The sequence below is a fragment of the Podarcis melisellensis genome (genome assembly GCF_964234715.1).
Source record: "Podarcis melisellensis genome assembly, chromosome: 15".
In the NCBI taxonomy this organism is placed as follows: Eukaryota; Metazoa; Chordata; class Lepidosauria; order Squamata; family Lacertidae; genus Podarcis; species Podarcis melisellensis.
Window position 1 is genome coordinate 12541140 of NC_138532.1, and position 18754 is coordinate 12559893.

An 18754-nucleotide genomic window follows, 5' to 3' on the forward strand; every position below is an offset into this window, starting at 1 on the left:
GCGAATGCAGGCTGCACAGCTATCCCAGAAGCCAGAACAGCAAGAGGGATTGCTGCTTTCTCTGTGCAGTGATCCCTCTTGCTGTTCTGGCTTATGGGATTCTGAATATTTTTTTTATTGTTTTCCTCCTCTAAAAACTAGATGTGTCTTATGGTCTGGTGCATCTTATAGAGCGAAAAATACGGTGATTTTCTTTCAGCGTACAGCATGCCATGAATTTCAAATCAAGATACATTTCTCAATATTCTCGGGGGGGGGGGAGGCAGGGTTTCGGCCAGGGAGGGTGAGATACAAATAAAATTTGTTTTTATTATTATTATTATTATTATTATTATTATTATTATTATTATTATTATTATTATGGCTGTTTCAAGTGGTACAATACTACCGATGGAGCCTAACAATGGCTATGAGCTACAAAAGCTGCGTAGAACCTTGATGTCTACAGGCCACTGAATACCAGCTGCTAGGACGCAACAGCAGGAGAATGTATTTACTTACCTACTTCTGGACCTCCCAGAAGCATCTCTTAAGGCCATGGTAGGAAAAATAATGCTGGACTAAATGGACCTTTGGTCTGATCCAGCCGGACTCCTCTTATGCTCTCCCATGAGCATGTCTATAGCACCTGGGCAGACATGGTACTTTATTATTACAAAGGTTGGGTAACTCCCCCTCCTCCCATGGGGTTTGAGACACTCACCCAGGGTGGTCCTTTGGAGAATTAAGATGTGGAGGAGACTGCTGTACCTTTAAGAAATATAGTATATACAGTGGTACCTCGGGTTGCATACGCTTCAGGTTACATACACTTCAGGTTACAGACTCCGCTAACCCAGAAATAGTACCTCGGGTTAAGAACTTTGCTTCAGGATGAGAACAGAAATTGTGCATTAGCAGCGCGGCAGCAGTGGGAGGCCCCATTAGCTAAAGTGGTGCTTCAGGTTAAGAACAGTTTCAGGTTAAGAACAGACCTCCAGAACGAATTCAGTACTTAACCCGAGGGACCACTGTACACCTATTTACACCTTTATTCTGCATGGAGGGAGTTCAGAGGGGGAGTGACCTAGCTAAGCCCGGCAGGACAGCTTACTCTATGGCATTAACTCCTTCATGCATCAATTAGACTTAAGCATGCTGGCTATGTGAGGTTGGTTATCCCACATTTCTTATGCTATTATGTTCAAGAGTGCTTTTAATTAGATTGCTTGAAGTGAGATGAATGTGTGTGTTTCTTTCTCGTGTTTGTCAGCCAGAGAGTTTGTTTTTGGAACATGAGGCTTTTATAGCACTTCTCAAGTCCTCATCGTCTGTCTCGGTGCCTCTGTCTTGCAAACATAAGGTTCTATCTACTGCAAATGTTGCTCCCCCTCCCCCTTTGTGCTGGTATGGAGGAAACTTTTGTTTTGCCACTGTTTTCGACAACATTTGCATTAAAATCATCTTTCAGCTTCTAAATAAAGACTCTTCCATTTCTGTGGCTCAGATCCCAACTCTGCTCAAACTAAGGTGATTTTGGTGCTTGTGAGTTTTATTGCTTTCAGTGGGTGTTTCAAACCTTGATGATAATCCTCTACGGGAGACTACTTTTCTGTTTGATCTTAACCAGAAGGTATCTCAGTCGCTTTCTGGGCCCATCCTGGATTTGCTGCTATCCAGCCTACCTCAGTGCTGGATTTTTCCTTTCACCCTCAGGACATCGGTGGCACTGTGGTCTAAACCACTGAGAGTCTTGGGCTTGCCAATCAGAAGGTCAGTGGTTTGAATCCGCGCAATGGTGTGAGCTCCCACTGCTTTGTCCCAGCTCCTGCCAACCTAGCAATTTGAAAGCATGCCAGCGCAAGTAGATAAATAGGTACCACTGCAGCGGGAAGGTAAACGACATTTTTGTGTGCTCTGGTTTCCGTCATGGTGTCCCGTTGCACCAGAAACGGTTTAATCATGCTGGCCACATGACCCGCAAAGTTGTCTGTGGACAAACGCCGGCTCCTTCGGCCTGAAAGCGAGATGAGCACCGCACCCCATAGTCGCCTTTGACTGGACTTAACCGTCCAGGGATCCATTACCTTTTATCCTGCTTCCTGTTTCCCATTAAATTAGGGTCGCCATATTTCAAGAAGTAAAAAATCAGGAGACAAAAAGTTGTTGTTTAGCTTTTTGGGGAAAGTTTTGAAACCCAAGATATTTTGACTATTTCCAGAAATTGTCCCCAAACACTGATTCCGTCATTGGAATTCCAGACATGTCCAGGAAAATCTGGACGTATGGCAACCCTACATTAAAGCATCAAATGGAACTAGGATAGGATCATGGGGAGCTGACTTATACTGAGTCGGACCATTAGTCCATCTAGCTCAGTATTTCCTACACAGTGAGTAGCAGTGGCTCTCCAAGAAGTCAGGCGCATTTCTCACCCCAACTTACCGGGAGATGTTGGAGATTGAAAGGGGACCTTTGGCATGCCAAGGAGATGTTTTACCACAGAGCTGTGACCCTTCCCAGTTCCTATTCAGATAAATGCTAATTATACTACAGCAATGACAAATATACTTCAGCAATGACAAACCTAGACAGCATCTTAAAAAGCAGAGACATCACCTTGCCAACAAAGGTCCGTATAGTTAAAGCTATGGTTTTCCCAGTAGTGATGTATGGAAGTGAGAGCTGGACCATAAAGAAGGCTGATCGTCGAAGATTTGATGCTTTTGAATTATGGTGCTGGAGGAGACTCTTGAGAGTCCCATGGACTGCAAGAAGATCAAACCTCTCCATTCTTAAGGAAATCAGCCCTGAGTGCTCACTGGAAGGACAGATCCTGAAGCTGAGGCTCCAAGACTTTGGCCACCTCATGAGAAGAGAAGACTCCCTGGAAAAGACCCTGATGTTGGGAAAGATTGAGGGCACAAGGAGAAGGAGACGACAGAGGACAAGATGGTTGGACAGTGTTCTCGAAGCTACCAGCATGAGTTTGACCAAGTGGAAGACAGGAGTGCCTGGCGTGCTCTAGTCCATGGGGTCACAAAGAGTCGGACACGACTAAACGACTAAACAACAACATACTTCAGCGAACAGATAACATGGGTTGTTGAAATATCACCTATCGGTTGTTGGCAACAAGTTGTTTTTTTAAACTTATTAATATGGAGGGCAGAAATACCGGCAGGCATTTTGATGCGAACAATATCATGTGGGTGTTGCAAAGAAAGAAAAAACACTCAGCATTGGGATGTATCTGGAAAACTCACAATATGGACCCATTTGATGTACGCACCTTGTGTGGATTGGCAATGCAGAAGGAGTCACAAGTCTAGTGATGGAAGATATGTTTGTTTCTTGATCCACACAAGATGACTCACCCAAAGCTAATCTTCAAGGCAGTGGTGGTTTTCAAACCCCTTAGCGGTATTCTTGTTTGATCTTCCAAGTTTCGAATCGATCCGAGGTTTTTTAATCCCCCTTAGTACCAATTACAGCTTTGAAGTAAGGATAACTTAACATGTTGTTCGTTCCACTCAGAAAACCACCACAGAGAAAACAGAACTGCTGGCGTTACGAATCTTCTGGAAGGAGGAGGTTGTGCCGCAAAAGTGAGCTTGGTCATAGATGGTGAGAGGTAGCGTGGATCAGTGGGGCGGCTGCTTCAGTTTGAAGATGCTGAGGTCAGGGAGTGGCAGTGAGGTATTTGAGGACCTCCAATGTGTGCCACTCAGACTCTGTTAAACCAGCTGACTGTCCTCAGGGTCAGTGGAGGAGTAAGATTCAATGGTCAATGCTGAAATAAGATTCAACAGCCAGCCATTGTAGCTGATGCCCATTGTAGGGCTGAAGGTAGGGAGCCCAACTGGGAGCCCAATACACTGTACAAGCGTGCATGGCTGCCACTGAACTTTTTTTGGGGGGCTGGCCCCCTGGACCCCCACTACTCAGCCTGCCTGGTTGTCATTACATTATTCTACCCCATTCATTTCAATGCAAAGAAAACCGTGCACATTGGGACGCAGGGAGGAAACGTAATCCTCCCATATTGTTTGCAGACTGAAAGCAACAACAGCAGGGAATACTGATCGCATTCACTGGATTGATTTCCAATCTGGACATGGGATAAATAAGCAAAAGTCAGCAATTTCTACTCCTGTTTGCAGTTTTTGTCAGAATTCTCCAGCGCCCTTATTTCAAAGCTAGGGTGCATATAGCATTGCAGCCCTAAGGGTTCCTCTAGACCAGGTGTCATCAGCCTGGTCCCTGTAGCCCACAAGCGGGCATTTCAGGATTCTAGGTGGGCAGTAGGGGGTTCTATGGCACAAGCTGAATCCTCCTTCTATTGAACACTGGTGGGCGGTAAGGAAATTTTACCATCAAGAAAGATGCATTAGTGGGTGGTAGGTATAAAAAGGTTGACAACCCCTGCTCTAGACAATATACTTATTGAGCATTTATTGTAATTCGCTTGCACAAAACCTATGCAGAGGTTCGATTATATCTACTCCTTACTGAGCATTCATTCTGATTTGTTTGTGGGGAGGTTATATGACAATGAACATTCATTCTGATTGGGGCTGTTTATGTATCTTCCTGTTAACCATTTTTCATTCCACACATTTAAATGCATTTCACGGTCACTTTTCTTTGACCCACTTTCACTGCACAACCCTAAAAACCCCTGGTATGTGCTTGAATCCGTCCCACAAAGAAGTGACAATCTGGAGGCACCCTTCGTTAAATTTCCAGGACATATTGCCCCACCCTCCAAATACTGGAGCCACTTTTGTCAGAAGCGAAGGACAGTCGAATGTTAAGCTTGTTCCAAAGCATGCATTTCCTTATTACTCATCACGATTACATGATTTGATGGCTTCCCACTGAGCTGAGGGAGAAAGAAAAATCCTACCGGTACCTTTTTGTTCCCCTAATCCAAACCATTTCAAACCATTATTAGCTTGATTCCAGCTTTCTTTCCTTGCCAGAGAACCACAAGTCTTTCTTGGTTTGAATTTGCTGACTGGAGAGGGACGAGCTAATTGCAGATAAACTGGGTGCCCTTAAAATGTCCCACCTGAATCTGCTCGTCTGAACCAGCAAGGATCTTCTTAGGTTCTTAACTCACACCATGGCTAACGGTGGGTGTGATGGGAGTTGTAGTCCAGCAACTTCTCTGGAGGCATTATGTTGCCAACCGTTTCCTCAGAGCACCTCAGAGATACTTGTATGCTGCTTTCTCTATGTCCTGTCATGATTTGGAATACCCGCTAAGGAAGGGGTGGGAAACATTATTTTTTTCAATTGAAGGGCTGCGTCCCCTCATGGGAAATCTTCCAGGAGCTGCACATTAGTGATGGGTGGAGCCAGAGGCAGGACAACTCTTTCCCAGCAGCAGATGTTGCCCACTTTGACGTAGGGCAGAAGGAAGGGAGCCCCAACGGTAGGCGGGCCACAGTTTAGGAACCACTATTCTATGGAATACCTGTTCCTAGTGGCATAGCGTGGGTTGCCAGTGCCCAGAGCCATGCAGGGGGGGGGATGAACGGAATATGCATGCGCATTCAGCTGCCTAACAGCATCTGCATCACCCAGGAGATCACAGCCACAGAGATAAGAAAAGAAGAGTCATTCCATTGTCTGCAGAGGTCACTTCCTGGTTCGCTTAGAGAAGCCGTTTTCAACAGATCCCAGAGATGGAAGCACAGAGCTGTGTTGGAGAGGCACGGGTGCCAAAATTTTGCACCCCTAGCAATTTTGCAGCTCAGGTCAGGCTTTCTTAAAATGTTAGAAGTAAATTTTGAAGTGCAAGAGCTCATCATGACTGCGCCTATAACCTAGGTGCCGGGAACTTTTCGCCCTCCAGAAGATGCTGAACTACAACTCAAGCAAGCAAGGCCAACGCCCAGAGCTTTTGGGAGTTGTAGTTCAGTAACCTATGGAGGCCCAAAGGTGCCCCACACCTGCCATAACCCCTTTCGTTGGAAGGGGTGTGGTCAGATCTGTTCTTACTTTCGTCTTTTATGGGGATGTACAACGGTACAGAGGGACCTGGGAACACAAATGCCAATTACTGCCAGGAATTTATCCACATTAGACCAGAGATAATGTTCAAAGTTATGTCCCTTCAGCATTTTGAACCTGTTGGCCATGGCTCTCTGCATAATGACCTTCTTAAGCAATCATATATAGTGAAATGGTGTGCCTGTGTGTGTGTGTGTGTGTGTGTGTGTGTGTGTGTGTGTAGCACATAATTGGAAGTCTCCAAAGCAACCATCTGCATAGCAAAGGATTAATAAGCCTTGGGCAATTATGATCATGTGCAAACTTATTCAACAAGTGCAGCAAGCGAGGAATTCTTGTTTTAAAAATGATTATTACGATACTATCGTTTCTATTCATTTATTACGTTCGGAGTCTTTCATATGCCACTTGAGTCCAGGTGCCAATGGTATGAAATATGCATGGCTTGATAAAAATGCTGTGGGTGCCACGGCCATCAGAAAAAGGGGTGCAACTCTACACCAGGGAGTACTGTCACAAAAAAGGACTTGGTGGGGAACCTTGGCTCTCCATACGGTTTTGCACTGCATCTCCCATCTTCCCTCACCATTAGCTAAACTAATTGGAGTTGACCAGGGTGTTGGAAGCCCAATGGCTATAGTAGGGTTACCAGACATCCCCATTTCCTGAAGACAGTCCCTGGATTTGCGAATAAGTCCCCGGAAAAATTCCATCCTCTGAATGTGTTGTGGCTCTTTAAAGACTTCACAAATTTGTGTAACCAAAACTCAACGTAATCCTTAAAAAAAAATCTGCTAGGTGCAATGTAGTTCACAAGAGCTCAGCCTTTAAAGGTTCAGCCTTTAAAGACAGGTGTGTGGAACCTATCTTCCCCTCCCCCACAGGTGAACTCTTGACAGGTGAGCAGAACTAGCCACCTCTTGAACACCTGACCTCAGCTGATCACAGTGACGGAGCTTTAAGCTCTGGCGGTGAGACGGAAAGCAGGCGGGGGCGTGGCTGATGCGTATTCTGGGGGCGTGGCACGCTGCCCGCAGGGGCGTGGCGCCCAGCGCACGGGGGCGGAGAGCCACAATGGCACCCCACCGGGATAGTGCCGCTGGGGGCGGTGCACTCTCCCCGCACCCCTGTTCCTCCGCCAGTGGCTGATCAGCTGTGCCTGCAAATCTGTTTTTGGCCCTACAGTCTTTACCTGTGCCACACCCTACATCATACAGGGCACCAGGTGTAAAGCAGGGTGTGCCTTGGCCAAAATGGCCTGGTCAGCCAAATGGGGGAGATGCCTGAAAAGCCTAATCAGATGTCAGAGGTTCCCCACTCCTGCTTTAAGGACATTTGCCGTAGTGCGAGATCAACATGGCTATTCCTCAGGGAGAAGTTTAGAGAGGTTATCTGATGAATTTTCCTTTTACTTCATACCACAGAGGAAAACCTGTATCTGAAATCCTTTGCCCTTCATCCATTTGGAACACAGTGGATGTTACCAGCTTAGAAGAAATCAGCTTGACACATGCCCAAGAGTTTTTACTCTGACCTCCTCACGATAGCACTTTATTCTCCTTTTCGCTATTGCATATTCATGACGCTTGCGATAATAGCAGATGCCACATTCCTCCCTCACGAAGGGAGTTGTGACAGCCTCCTGAGATGCTGGGAAACTAAAATTAGAACCGTTAAGTATCATCTAGAGAGAAGCACATGTAGATCACTTTTCTCTCTCCCTAAGAGACATGGGAGCAGGGCAGCACAAATGTTCTTACCCTAAAAAAAAAATTAAAAATACACCCTTCACAGAGCTATGAGTAAGAACTCTCAGGTGATCACATGTAATAATTGCAGAGACCTTGGGGATATATCCAATTATTGGCGACAATTTATTAAGTTTGCATTAAACAAGATTCCTGATGAGCTAATCTTCCACCCCACGAGCACACAAAGGAGGCAAGGAACTCTTTTGTTCTTCAATCATTGGTTTAGACATATTGTTAAGGAGGAGTGGAAAGGGAAGTGTTCGATCAAAGAAAAAATGACAACCCCCCGCTTTTGTTTTGGCAGGCTGTGTCCTAACATAACTATTATTTTTTTATAAGATACAATCTCACACACAAAAATTTAGAACTAGGCTGGAGGACTTGTGGCCCTCCAGATGTTGTTGGACCGCCATGAGCCCCAGCCAGCATGGTCAAAGGTTTGGGATGATGGGAGTTGTAGTGCAACAACAGCTGGAGGGCTGCAGGTTCCTCATCCCAAGTCTAGAACAATGTTCCACAAGGTTTTGATGACTGAAGCATATCTTCCCACCCCCAGGAATTAGAAAGACATTCTCTAGAACAATGGTACCAAAAATCTGCCTCTTCCCATGAACTACTTGAAAAATTTTGAGGGTCTTGGCAGACCACTTTGATTCTTCTCTTCGTCTGTTGTAGCAACTATAATGCACTGCACTAGGTGTGCTATAATTTTTATTTGCATTTTCATTGCTTTTTATTTCTGATGCTGTATTTTACTGTATTGCACAATGTGAACTCCATAGAATTCATAGAATGTCCCACGTTTTTTCATAGTACACCAAAACAACAGCGAGCGTTATGTTGACTGCAAGGGAAGTGTTGCTGTCTTTCCCAACTAGAATAACAGAATCATAGAGTTGGAAGGACCCTGAGGGTCATCTAGTGGTTGTAGTTTTACTAACAATATTGCAAGATTAATACATGTGACACCAGTAATTACTGGTGTGAAAATACTGTGTTGTATTCCTCTAGCTTCTAACCAGGAACACTCCTTAACTGCACTAACAAGGTAGCCAAAACGTTTACATTTTCCATCTTTTATCTGGGAGTATGTTCTGACACAAAAATATCAAAATAGCTTGATTACAGATTTTGATATATAGAAAAGGAACTAAGAGAGAACAAGCTTATACACTGAATACAGGAATCAACAGCATCTAGCTAGTCTCGAAAGAAGTACGAGGCAAAATTAAAAGCATTTTTAATAAACAGGGCAAGCATGCAATGAAAACGTAGGGTACATGGTAGTATGCAAGTATTTCCTCCCAGGGCAAATAGCATCTCCGGGGAGGAGGGTTAATCCCATGCCACAGTCCCTAATGCATAACCCCTCTCCCCAACAACTGCGATTTAAAATATGTATCAGTAAGATGGAAATGCAACCATGTGTTTCTCGTTTTGTCTTCCTTGGCAATCACTCTCTGATGGAAATGGAGCATTTCTGTCTGCATTAAAATAGTAACAGTCTTTTGTTTGTTCTTCAGCAGTGTGGCTTTTACTAGAACCTTACCAAGGGTATAGTGTGCTCTCTCGATATATACATTCTTTTATTTAGTTAAGAAATTTGTATCTCACCTTTCAAAAATCTTTCCTCACATATGTACTGGCCTTGTGAATCAGGCTGAAGCTACAATCCTAAACACACATTTACTCAGTGCTTTTTTTTCTTTAAAAAAATGTTTAGGGGTACTCTAATTTTGACTCAAGAAAATCACCATTTTGTAGTTCAAATCGGGAGAAATAAATACAGTAAATGGACAAAAGTACAAAGATTCACAAAATGTTTAGGTGTACCCCCTGCGTACTCCCAGAAAAAAAAGCACTGCATTTACTAACAAATAAGCTCCACTGTAGGCAGTGGGACATCCTTAAACTGAGTTGTCAAGGAAGCAGGGGTCAAGAGATGCAAGTAATCCTGGTCCCTCTTCAAAACTGATCCTGATGTTAGTTTGTATAGATCAGAACTTAAGAAGAATATTGTCAAGCTGCAATGTGTTCAGAGAAGGGCAGTCAAGATGATAAAAGGGTCTGGAAACCAGGCCTTATAAGAAACAAGGCCTTATGAAGGAGTTGGATATGTTTAGCCTGGAAAAGATGAGACTGAGAGGAGAAACGATAGCCATTTTCAAATATCTAAAAGGCTGTCACATGTAGGATGGAGAAAGCTTGTTTTCTCCTGCTTCAGAGATCAGGACCCAAACCAACGGATTAAAGTTACAAGAAAAGAGATTCTGATTAAATATCAGGAAGAACTTTCTGACAATAAGAGCTGTTCAACAATTGAACGGACTCCCTTGAGAAGTAGTGGACTCTCCTTTCTTGGAGGTTTTTAAGTGGAAGTTGGACGGCTGCTGAGATTCCTGCATTGCAGAGGGTTGGACTATAACCCTCCGGAGGGGGGGGCTCCAACTCTTGATGATTTTATGATCTATGATTCTAAGACTGGTGAACTAAAAGTCAAGAGCCCAGGATATTAACTGAGAAACAGAAATAAGATATGTGTATTTCATTTTAAGCTTAAAGAGTGGATCACCCTCTTTTTCTTTCGACTGCTGTGGCTAATATGTACAGTGGTGCCTCGCAAGACGAAAAGAATCCGTTCCGCAAGTCTCTTCGTCTAGCAGTTTTTTCGCCTTGCGAAGCAAGCCCATTGACGGCTTAGCGGATTAGCGCTATTAGCGGCTTTTAGCGCCTTATCGGCTTAGTGGCTTAGAAAAGGGGGGGGAGGGGAAAAAACCCGCAGGAACTCGCAAGACATTTTCATCTTGCGAAGCAAGCCCATAGGAAATTCGTTTTGCGAAGCACCTCCAAAACGGAAAACTCTTTCGTCTAGCGAGTTTTCCGTCTTGCGAGGCATTCGTCTTGCAGGGCACCACTGTATGTATACTTAAAACTTTAACCACCCCCTGGTTCTAGGGATGAAAGGAACCATGTTAAAATTGAAAATCAGTATTGGTGTTAAAACTGAAACTCAACATCGATATCATTGGATGTAAAGTTAAAGTAGGTACTTACCAAAATCCATGATATTTTTTGGTCTGTGTTGTTCATGATTCGGATTCAAAGAAAAATTAGACATGGGTCAAAACTGGCAAACATGTTTAAATACATTTCACTTGTGTGCATTCAGCTTTAGGAGCATGGCAAAAAAAAAATTTAAAAAATTAAAAGGAGGTGCAAAGGGGGCAGAATTATGGGGGAAATGACTTTGGCAATCCTGCCTGCCATTGAACCCCAAGGGTTTTTTGACTATACACAATTTTGGCTTTAGGCACAATCCCTGGAATGTAACCCCCATGCACGTCGTGGGCTTACTATATATATAAAAATCTCCTACCCAAACTAAAGATTCCCCACCCAGCCACCTGAGGCACCAAGACTGGCATAACCACAAAAGGAGACGACAAGAGCAAGGTCTGATTGTACAGGCTACAACGTTCATGAAGGTGCTTTGCACTTTACATCCAGAGAACCACAACAACTTAGCAAATGAATTATTAACAGGGCCATAAGATCATATACCTCCTTTTGCTCCTCAATGTAGCCAAAAGGATGATGAAGTAGTAGGAGACTCACTATTTGTGCCTTAAAACAGATTCAGGCTGCCGTTCTGCTAATGAGCACCAAGAATGACAAGGTGCGTTTTTGAAGGTTATTGTTTATTTCATAAACGTGACACATGCTCCTAAAGCAGACCCAGGGGCTTTGCCTTACGCCACTTCTAAACTTGACTGCTGGCAGGTTGCTGTGTAGCATTACTGTGGCTCTTTCTTTTCAGGTTCACTTGGTGCCTTCTCCTCCTCCCTCACTTCTTCCAATTCTTCTTTTGTGGATTTTGTGTTCCTCCTTGATCTGTATCCCCTGTATGTGGCTTGAATTTTTGTAGCAGCCTCTTCTTCAGTTAGGCTCATAAGACTCATAGCTGCTGGTGGTTTCTCCACTCCTCCCTCCTTTATAATGGAAAAGAAAAACAAATGTACATGTCTAAGCTTTGCCTTTAACCAGCTGAGGGGTTTGAAGAGATATATAGATCTCTCTTTGAAAAAGAGAGTGAGAGCTTTAAAAGTAACTCAAACCTCCATTATTCCAAAGGCTTTTTGGAAGGTGGTTTATGAGACCTAGGGTGGGTGGGAAAACAAAATCCAACTTGTTTTGTCATTTTTTAAATATGTACTTTCCACAATATATTCACAGGACTATTTTTAGTGCTAGATGTTCTATATGTCACTTGGGCAACTTTCCATCATTTTTTCAAAGGAAGTTTTGTCTGCTAAAAATGTGAGAATTTAGCACTCAGAATTTAGATATTACCAACTGTTCATCCTTGGGATGCAAGAAGAAAAAATCCCCTACCAGAAGAGAGGGGAGCAATGCCATAGGCTGCAGTTGCCTAATCTGTTTGCCTGCAATGGACAAAGGCTTCAATGTCATTCAAACGTTACAAAATACAGAGGGTACACTTCATCCATAGTTAAGAAGTTTCAAATCCCAGTGATTTCAATGGGTGAATAGAACAGAAGCTTAAGCCTGCAAATATCTGCACACCTACCTGGAAATAATCCCCACAAACACAGCAGGGCTTACTTCTAACTAAATATGCATATCATCACCATCAGGGCTGGGCAATATACCAATATATTGTCCAAAACCGGCTTTAAGTCCATATCATGATACCGGTTTCATAATTTCTGACCTGCCAATATATTGCGAATCATGTTGTGTGTGTGTGTTATGCAAAAAGATGCGAAGAAAACCATTAAGCCAGTCAGTGCCTCTACATAGCTCCCACATTATTTCAGATATTGTGATACAGTGGCATAGCAGGTGATATGTTTATCGGGCGGTATATCATGATGTTGAAAACCAGATATCCCCCAGCCCTAACCATCATCCTATTTGTTGCTGCCTTTCCACAAAAAGAAGCATGCTTAATGTGGTTTACAAGAAAGAAAAGAGTACTACACCTCAAAATCAACATTGCAAGAACAATTTCATAGTAACATCATAAAACAACACAATAGCAATTATAACTGCATGCAAAAAGCAGTATTTCAATAATAGAGTATAAATATAACAAGATTAAATTAACATTACACCTTCTAGCAACAGTAGAAATAACAAGGAAGCATGACAGTTTCACCTTAGTCCTATGGTGTTGCTCACACTGCAAGCCTTTTTCATAGAAAGCAATGGGACTTTAAACACTTGGTTGGGCTGTGCCTACATTTTCCCTGATGGAACTTGTTGAACAAAGGTGTAACATAGCTCTCAGTGATGAGCTGCTCCCTTTGATTGCAGGTTCAGAGATCCAACTCAAACATCCAGGTGTCTTGGGGAAATGTTAGAAATAGGGCAGGCATAGGCAAACTCTGGCCCTCCAGATGTTTGGGACTACAATTCCCATCATCCTCGACCACTGGTCCTGTTAGCTATGGATGATGGGAATTGTAGTCCCAAACATCTGGAGGGCCAGAGTTTGCCTATGCCTGAAATAGGGCCAGCTGCCCATGATGTTGATTTCCAGAAGATTTCTATACAGATTAGGGCAATTTGCTTAGGAAAATATCCTGATGCCTTGGAGAGGGCATGGGCGTAGCCAGGATTAATTTGGGGGGGCAGACTTTATGTTAGGGGGGCAGAACCGAGTTATCTGCAATTGGTCAGTTAGTTAAGTGTTTTTATTTCTTTACTTGATTTGAGTGAGACAACTGCCCACCCCTATCTCCTCTGCCCTACCCCACTACTTACATTGGGGAGAGAGCTAATTCGCAGTTTCTTCTACCTGTATTTAAAACTAAGGACCTGACACCATCAAGCTTACCTAATATTGCATTTGCAAGTGGCATCTATTCATAGTTACTAATTAATTTATGAAATGGGAAAACTTTCCATTAGAAAATTTTCTGTTTTATTTTTCCTACACTACATTGCCACTGTCTGCCACTTTATCCAAAGCAGATTTAGAGATATGTTAACTGCTCTCACTTATGTGACTAGACTAATTTCTCTCCCCCACCCCCCCACCCCCCCTCCATGCATTTAACTTCAAGTGAAGGATTTTTTTCAGTGCATCAGCAACTAGGGATTTGAAACTGGAATCCATGCAGGGAAGAAGAGACTCCATAGATTGCTACCGATGAGAGTCTCTGGGTTGTATCCAAAGTAGAGCTAAGTTGGTAAGTCACAGTCCTGTGTTCAGAAGGATTTCCGTTTGTGCAACAGATTCTCCCCCCTCCCCAATCTGTTCTTGGGGTTCCCTTAACCCTCTGGAAGGCACAGGGTGCACATGGTGGGAAGATGATGGGATGTTTTAGTTGGATGCCTCCCTCTGTAAAAAGCAATGGAAATTACTTAGAAAAGTGAAAAGATCTTGACAAATTGACTGTTGCTGCACTCTATGCAAAGATTACTCTGGCCTCAAGGCAGCTTTTGAACATGGCAAGGTCAGTAGTGATTTAGCTATGTAGCAAAGGGCTGAGAATGGTCTTCAGGTTCAAGAAAAGTACAGTGAACTCATTGAAGATTGCTTACTGGCTGTGCCTCAGATCCTTCCTTCTTCTCCTCTCCTTTATCTCCACCTCCTGGTGGTGCAAGTTCCTGCAAAAACAAAGGCTATTTTCAATGCACTTGCTTTCAAGAAGAGTACCAGAGTCTAGTGGTACAGGTGATACTCAGTTCAAACCCAATCAAGGTGTAGGATGAGAAGGGTCAGGGAGTTGCTCACAATCATTTGGGTGGGTGGTTTTCTCTAGATCAGGGAACTTGTAGCTTTCCAGATGTTGTCGGACTCCATTTCCTCAACCAACGTGAGTCAGGATTGATGGGAACTGAAGTGTGTCACCATTTAAGGTCACAAGTGCCTCACCCACAGTCTAGGAAGGGGTGGACTATGTGCCTTGATAGCCTCTGTGACCAAATCAACAAACACATTTGTTTTTTCTACCACCTTCCATAGTACTGTTACACAATTGACACATTCAAGTGTTAAATGAGCACCTAGAATTATTTCTGAGCTTTTGATTCAGTTCAGGCACAGCGATTTGGGGGCGGTGGCAGATGTTTAAACCTGCCCTTTCAAAGCACCACAGTGCTTCCTATGCTACTAAGCTGTCTCTGCCCACACCCTCTGGCCTGTTAGTCCCATCCCATCCCCCCAATATGCCCACCATAAAATAAGACTTACATTGAAGGCATGGTTATTGTAGTATCGGTCATCTATTTTTGCTCCCCATTCACATGGATCATAACCACTTTCTAAACAGAGTTTTGTAAAAGAAAATAAACACTGAATTATTTTATATGAAATAAGGGCCATATCCAATGCTGGTCACTAAAATTAAATAGGCATAGCTAACTTGGATCTGTTGTTCTTGTGTGTCTACTCTAAGTACAGTTTGGTTGGGGACAAACCCAAAATAAGCTATCCATTCAAGTATTTAGAGTAGCAGCTGCAATGAAATGCAGGTATCAAGTAACATGTCTTGGTCTAGTTATGCACTTTCAGCTTTAGGGGTTGTAGGATTATTTTTCTTTTCAAAATCTCTCAACTATTTATACTTACACCTGTGTACTTATATACAGCCAAGTGCAAGACAAAGGGGGAAGCAACTGCAAAATTCTCTATGGAGTTGAGTCAGGATTGTAAGTCAGAACACATGTATTTCCTTCCAAAAAAAGAGCAGAAACAACCAAGTATGATGGGTTATAGTAAATGAGTGACTGGGCAAAACAATGCTTTAAAACATCTTGTTTTCGACAGGGAAAAAGGGTCTGACAATGAAAGAAATGTAGAGTAAGAGCTGGAATGATACACGTCATGAAACATTTGCCCAATCTTACTGAGTTAAGGTATCCAATTTTGCATGAGTAGGTGGGAAGTAGAATGGTAATCAAGGACAGTTGGGTGGCAAAATGAGAAGTGACTATACTGGCTACTCATACCATTTTAAGTAACAGATGGTGCAAAAAGGAGTTAGTACATTGCAATCCTATGCACGTCTCCTGAGAAATAAACATTTACTCCCAAGAAAGTATCAATAGTATTGCTGCCTATATCTGTTTTCAGCAACTACTTCAGGTCCCACAAACTGAGAGCTGCTACTTCATTTGTACTGCTTTGGAGGACCAGCCCCATCTTGCATACAACTGCTTATTCCACTCTGTTCATCATCACCCATCCTAAGCAGACAACATCCACAGGTACATTAGTAACAGGTGGGAAACAATCTCAGTGTCCTGTGACCCAAACTCTTTCTTTTTAGATGCATAGCCTGCTTTTGGGCTGGAATACACAAACAGGCTTAAGGCGTTCATACAGTTCAACAGTTTACCTTGAGCCAGTAAAATATTTTTAAAAACATAAACAACAAAACAAATGCTCACAAGGTTATATTTCACGGCCTCAGACCAAGGAGATATCAGTTCAAATATCCACCCAGCTACAAAGCTCACTGGGTCATTTTAGGAGAGCTACTCTCAACCTAGCCTACATTACAGGTTGCAAGGATAAAGTGGGTGCACTACCTTGAACTCTTTGGAGGAAAGGTAGGATAGAAATGAAAGCCCCTTTAAAAAAATACTGAACTCAAGAAAGAGAGGGGGGGTCAACACAACCAAAGGGGGGGGGGAAGAGTCCAGGTGATTCACAATAACAGATATATAATGGCATCTTCAACTCATGCGGCAGCTGGACTGGTGACTGGGAGTGGCTGCTGAGACCACACAATACCGGTTCTGAAAGACCTACATTGGCTCCCAGTATGTGAGTCATGCAGGCTGGAACTGATGGTAACTGTAGTTCAACAACTGGAGGGTGACATGCTCTCTCTCCATCCCTGTCCTAAACATGACTTTTTAGACTCTTAAAAAGCAAACATAAGAAGCTTAGCCTGGCTCCCCGTGTTTGGAAATATTTTTCCTGTCCTGCTTATACAGACAGATCTGCACGGTGTCCTTAAGTTGCATAATAAAATCTGGCTTCACAATTTGTGTTTCGGGGCCAGGTGGATAAGGTGTAGAACTCACAGAACCCCATTATGAAACTGCTGATGCTGCATGCCCTATAAAATTAAAATAACCCTCCTGAGTGTCAGTCTGCCTAGCAACATCTACACGTATAGAACCAATTACATTCTGAAGGTCTGCTAAAGAACAGTGTATTTTGAAAGGAGGGTATCATTCCAAGCAAAAAAGTGTAGGCTTCTACCTGCAGCTCTGAGGCACAACTGATTATTGCCTCTGGGAAGAGGAAAACTAAGTATATGAGATGGTAAGGGGTTCTTTCTCTTGCACCCAGAACATTCACTGCTCACTCACTTCCCTTGCATAACGCTATAAACCTTCTCCAAAAGTGTCATTTACTAGACATTTTAAAAACAAAAAAGAGGCCAAATAGCTCTGAGCTTCACTGTGAGTCATCCTGCAATTAAAAACACCACCACATGTTTGTAGCTTGGTCAATCAGCAAGCCTGCTTCCTCCGGCCGGCTATTTTTTTAAAAATGCTTCATAAAAATTCTCCCAAAGAACTAGGAGTACCACATTATCAAGAGAAGGCCACAACAACATGAAATTAATCATACTTGGATTGCTGTCAAGTAGCTTCAAATGAAGAAAGGGGCTTCAAATCCATCAGGGGCTTTTTCCTTGCCTCAAGACGCAATCCTATAACTATCAACACACATTCCTGGATAGTACCTATATATAAAGTAGACAGGAAAGTCCTACACCTGCTTTTAGTAGAGGGTCAAAATGGAACAGTGTGTGAAAAACCTTCTATTTTGGGAAAGAGAAGTGTAAAGATGTGGAATCTTTGCTCCTTGTTCACAGAGCAAGCCATGTACTCTGTACTTGAACACCAAATGGCCAAGAAGGGAAAGAGGAACATGTCTTCTCTGCACCCTCAGACTTCCAGTGCATTTTCTTCTTCCCATCCCACCAATCTAGGTTTCCCATGACCTAAAGAAAATGCCTCTGTTTGTGTAAAACTAGCACTGGGTAGTGTTTTATGGCTGCAACCACAAACAGTAGACTTCCACATCTGCCCTCCAGATGCTATGGACAGCTTCAATCATCCCTGACTATTGAAAGACTGTGAGTGATAGAAGCTGTAGTTTAAAATATCTGGAGGGCACCAGTTGAGAAAGGTTGCTGTACACACTTACCTGGAAGTCCCACTGAATACAGGGGGACTTCTGAATAACCGTGCATAGGAATAGGTTGGTTTGGATCTTTCCTCAGGGAGAAGAATGTGTGCACATTTACGTTAAACATATGTGAAATTATCTCAGTTTATGCTCACTTTCTCTTTCAATGAGAAGAGTTTCAAAATACTTGGCTGCAAAGCTTGGTATATCCGCAGGCTGGCTCCTCAAGACTTCCCTGGCAAGCCCTTCGAGCAGATTTGCAAATCCTGGAGGAATGCGTTGAGTGGTGTTGGAGAATGGAATGGACATTGTCTCTCAATAGGTTTCTATCCCACCTGCAGCTTCATTAACAAGAGAAATGCATTATTTTTGTATCTGAAAAACAGAATTTTTGTTGGTCTAATATATACAGATGTTACAGGTATTACAACTGAAGTTTTGAAACTCATACATTCCCCACCCACTGCATCATTTACTGAATGAAGCGTGAACACAAATGCCTACATTATACTTGAGACACAAAGAGCACAAAATAACAATAATCATCACTGCAATTTGCTATCTGATATTCAGAAATCTGCAACAGCAGCTTTACTCTGGGCCTGCAATGCCTTATTTATGAGATCTGTTGATGAAAAATGTTTTGATCAACGCAAAACAAGAACTCATTTAACTTAAAATAATTTTCTTTCAGGACCACAGACTGCACTTCCTTCTCTTTCTTACTATGAGACTAGAGAAGCCATGCCGTGGGGGGGGGGGGAAGTAATTTAAAATTATTTTTAATACAAGTGCCATATCAAGGCAAAATGCCCACAAA

The 18754-nt window shown here is 43.0% G+C and overlaps 1 protein-coding gene and 1 long non-coding RNA gene across 6 annotated transcripts in view; one reads left to right on the plus strand and one right to left on the minus strand.

Annotated features, from left to right (window-relative positions):
• Nucleotides 1-18754, plus strand: part of LOC309358274 — a 68730-nt gene that overhangs the window by 28949 nt on the left and 21027 nt on the right. The window lies entirely within an intron of this gene.
• SPA17 (sperm autoantigenic protein 17) overlaps nucleotides 11433-18754 on the minus strand; it is a 31443-nt gene continuing 24121 nt past the window's right edge. For 3 of the 5 annotated variants that reach the window (XM_081891226.1, XM_081891224.1, XM_081891225.1), the window contains exons 2-5: nucleotides 18090-18275; nucleotides 14974-15044; nucleotides 14322-14387; nucleotides 11433-11740 (exon numbers count right to left, since the gene is read on the minus strand). In XM_081891226.1, the coding sequence (XP_081747352.1) occupies nucleotides 11546-11740; nucleotides 14322-14387; nucleotides 14974-15044; nucleotides 18090-18243 (486 nt within the window). In that variant the 5' untranslated portion in view covers nucleotides 18244-18275 and the 3' untranslated portion in view covers nucleotides 11433-11545. The remainder of the gene's footprint in view (nucleotides 11741-14321; nucleotides 14388-14973; nucleotides 15045-18089; nucleotides 18276-18754) is intronic. The other 2 variants (XM_081891228.1, XM_081891227.1) reach the window with 1 other exon arrangement.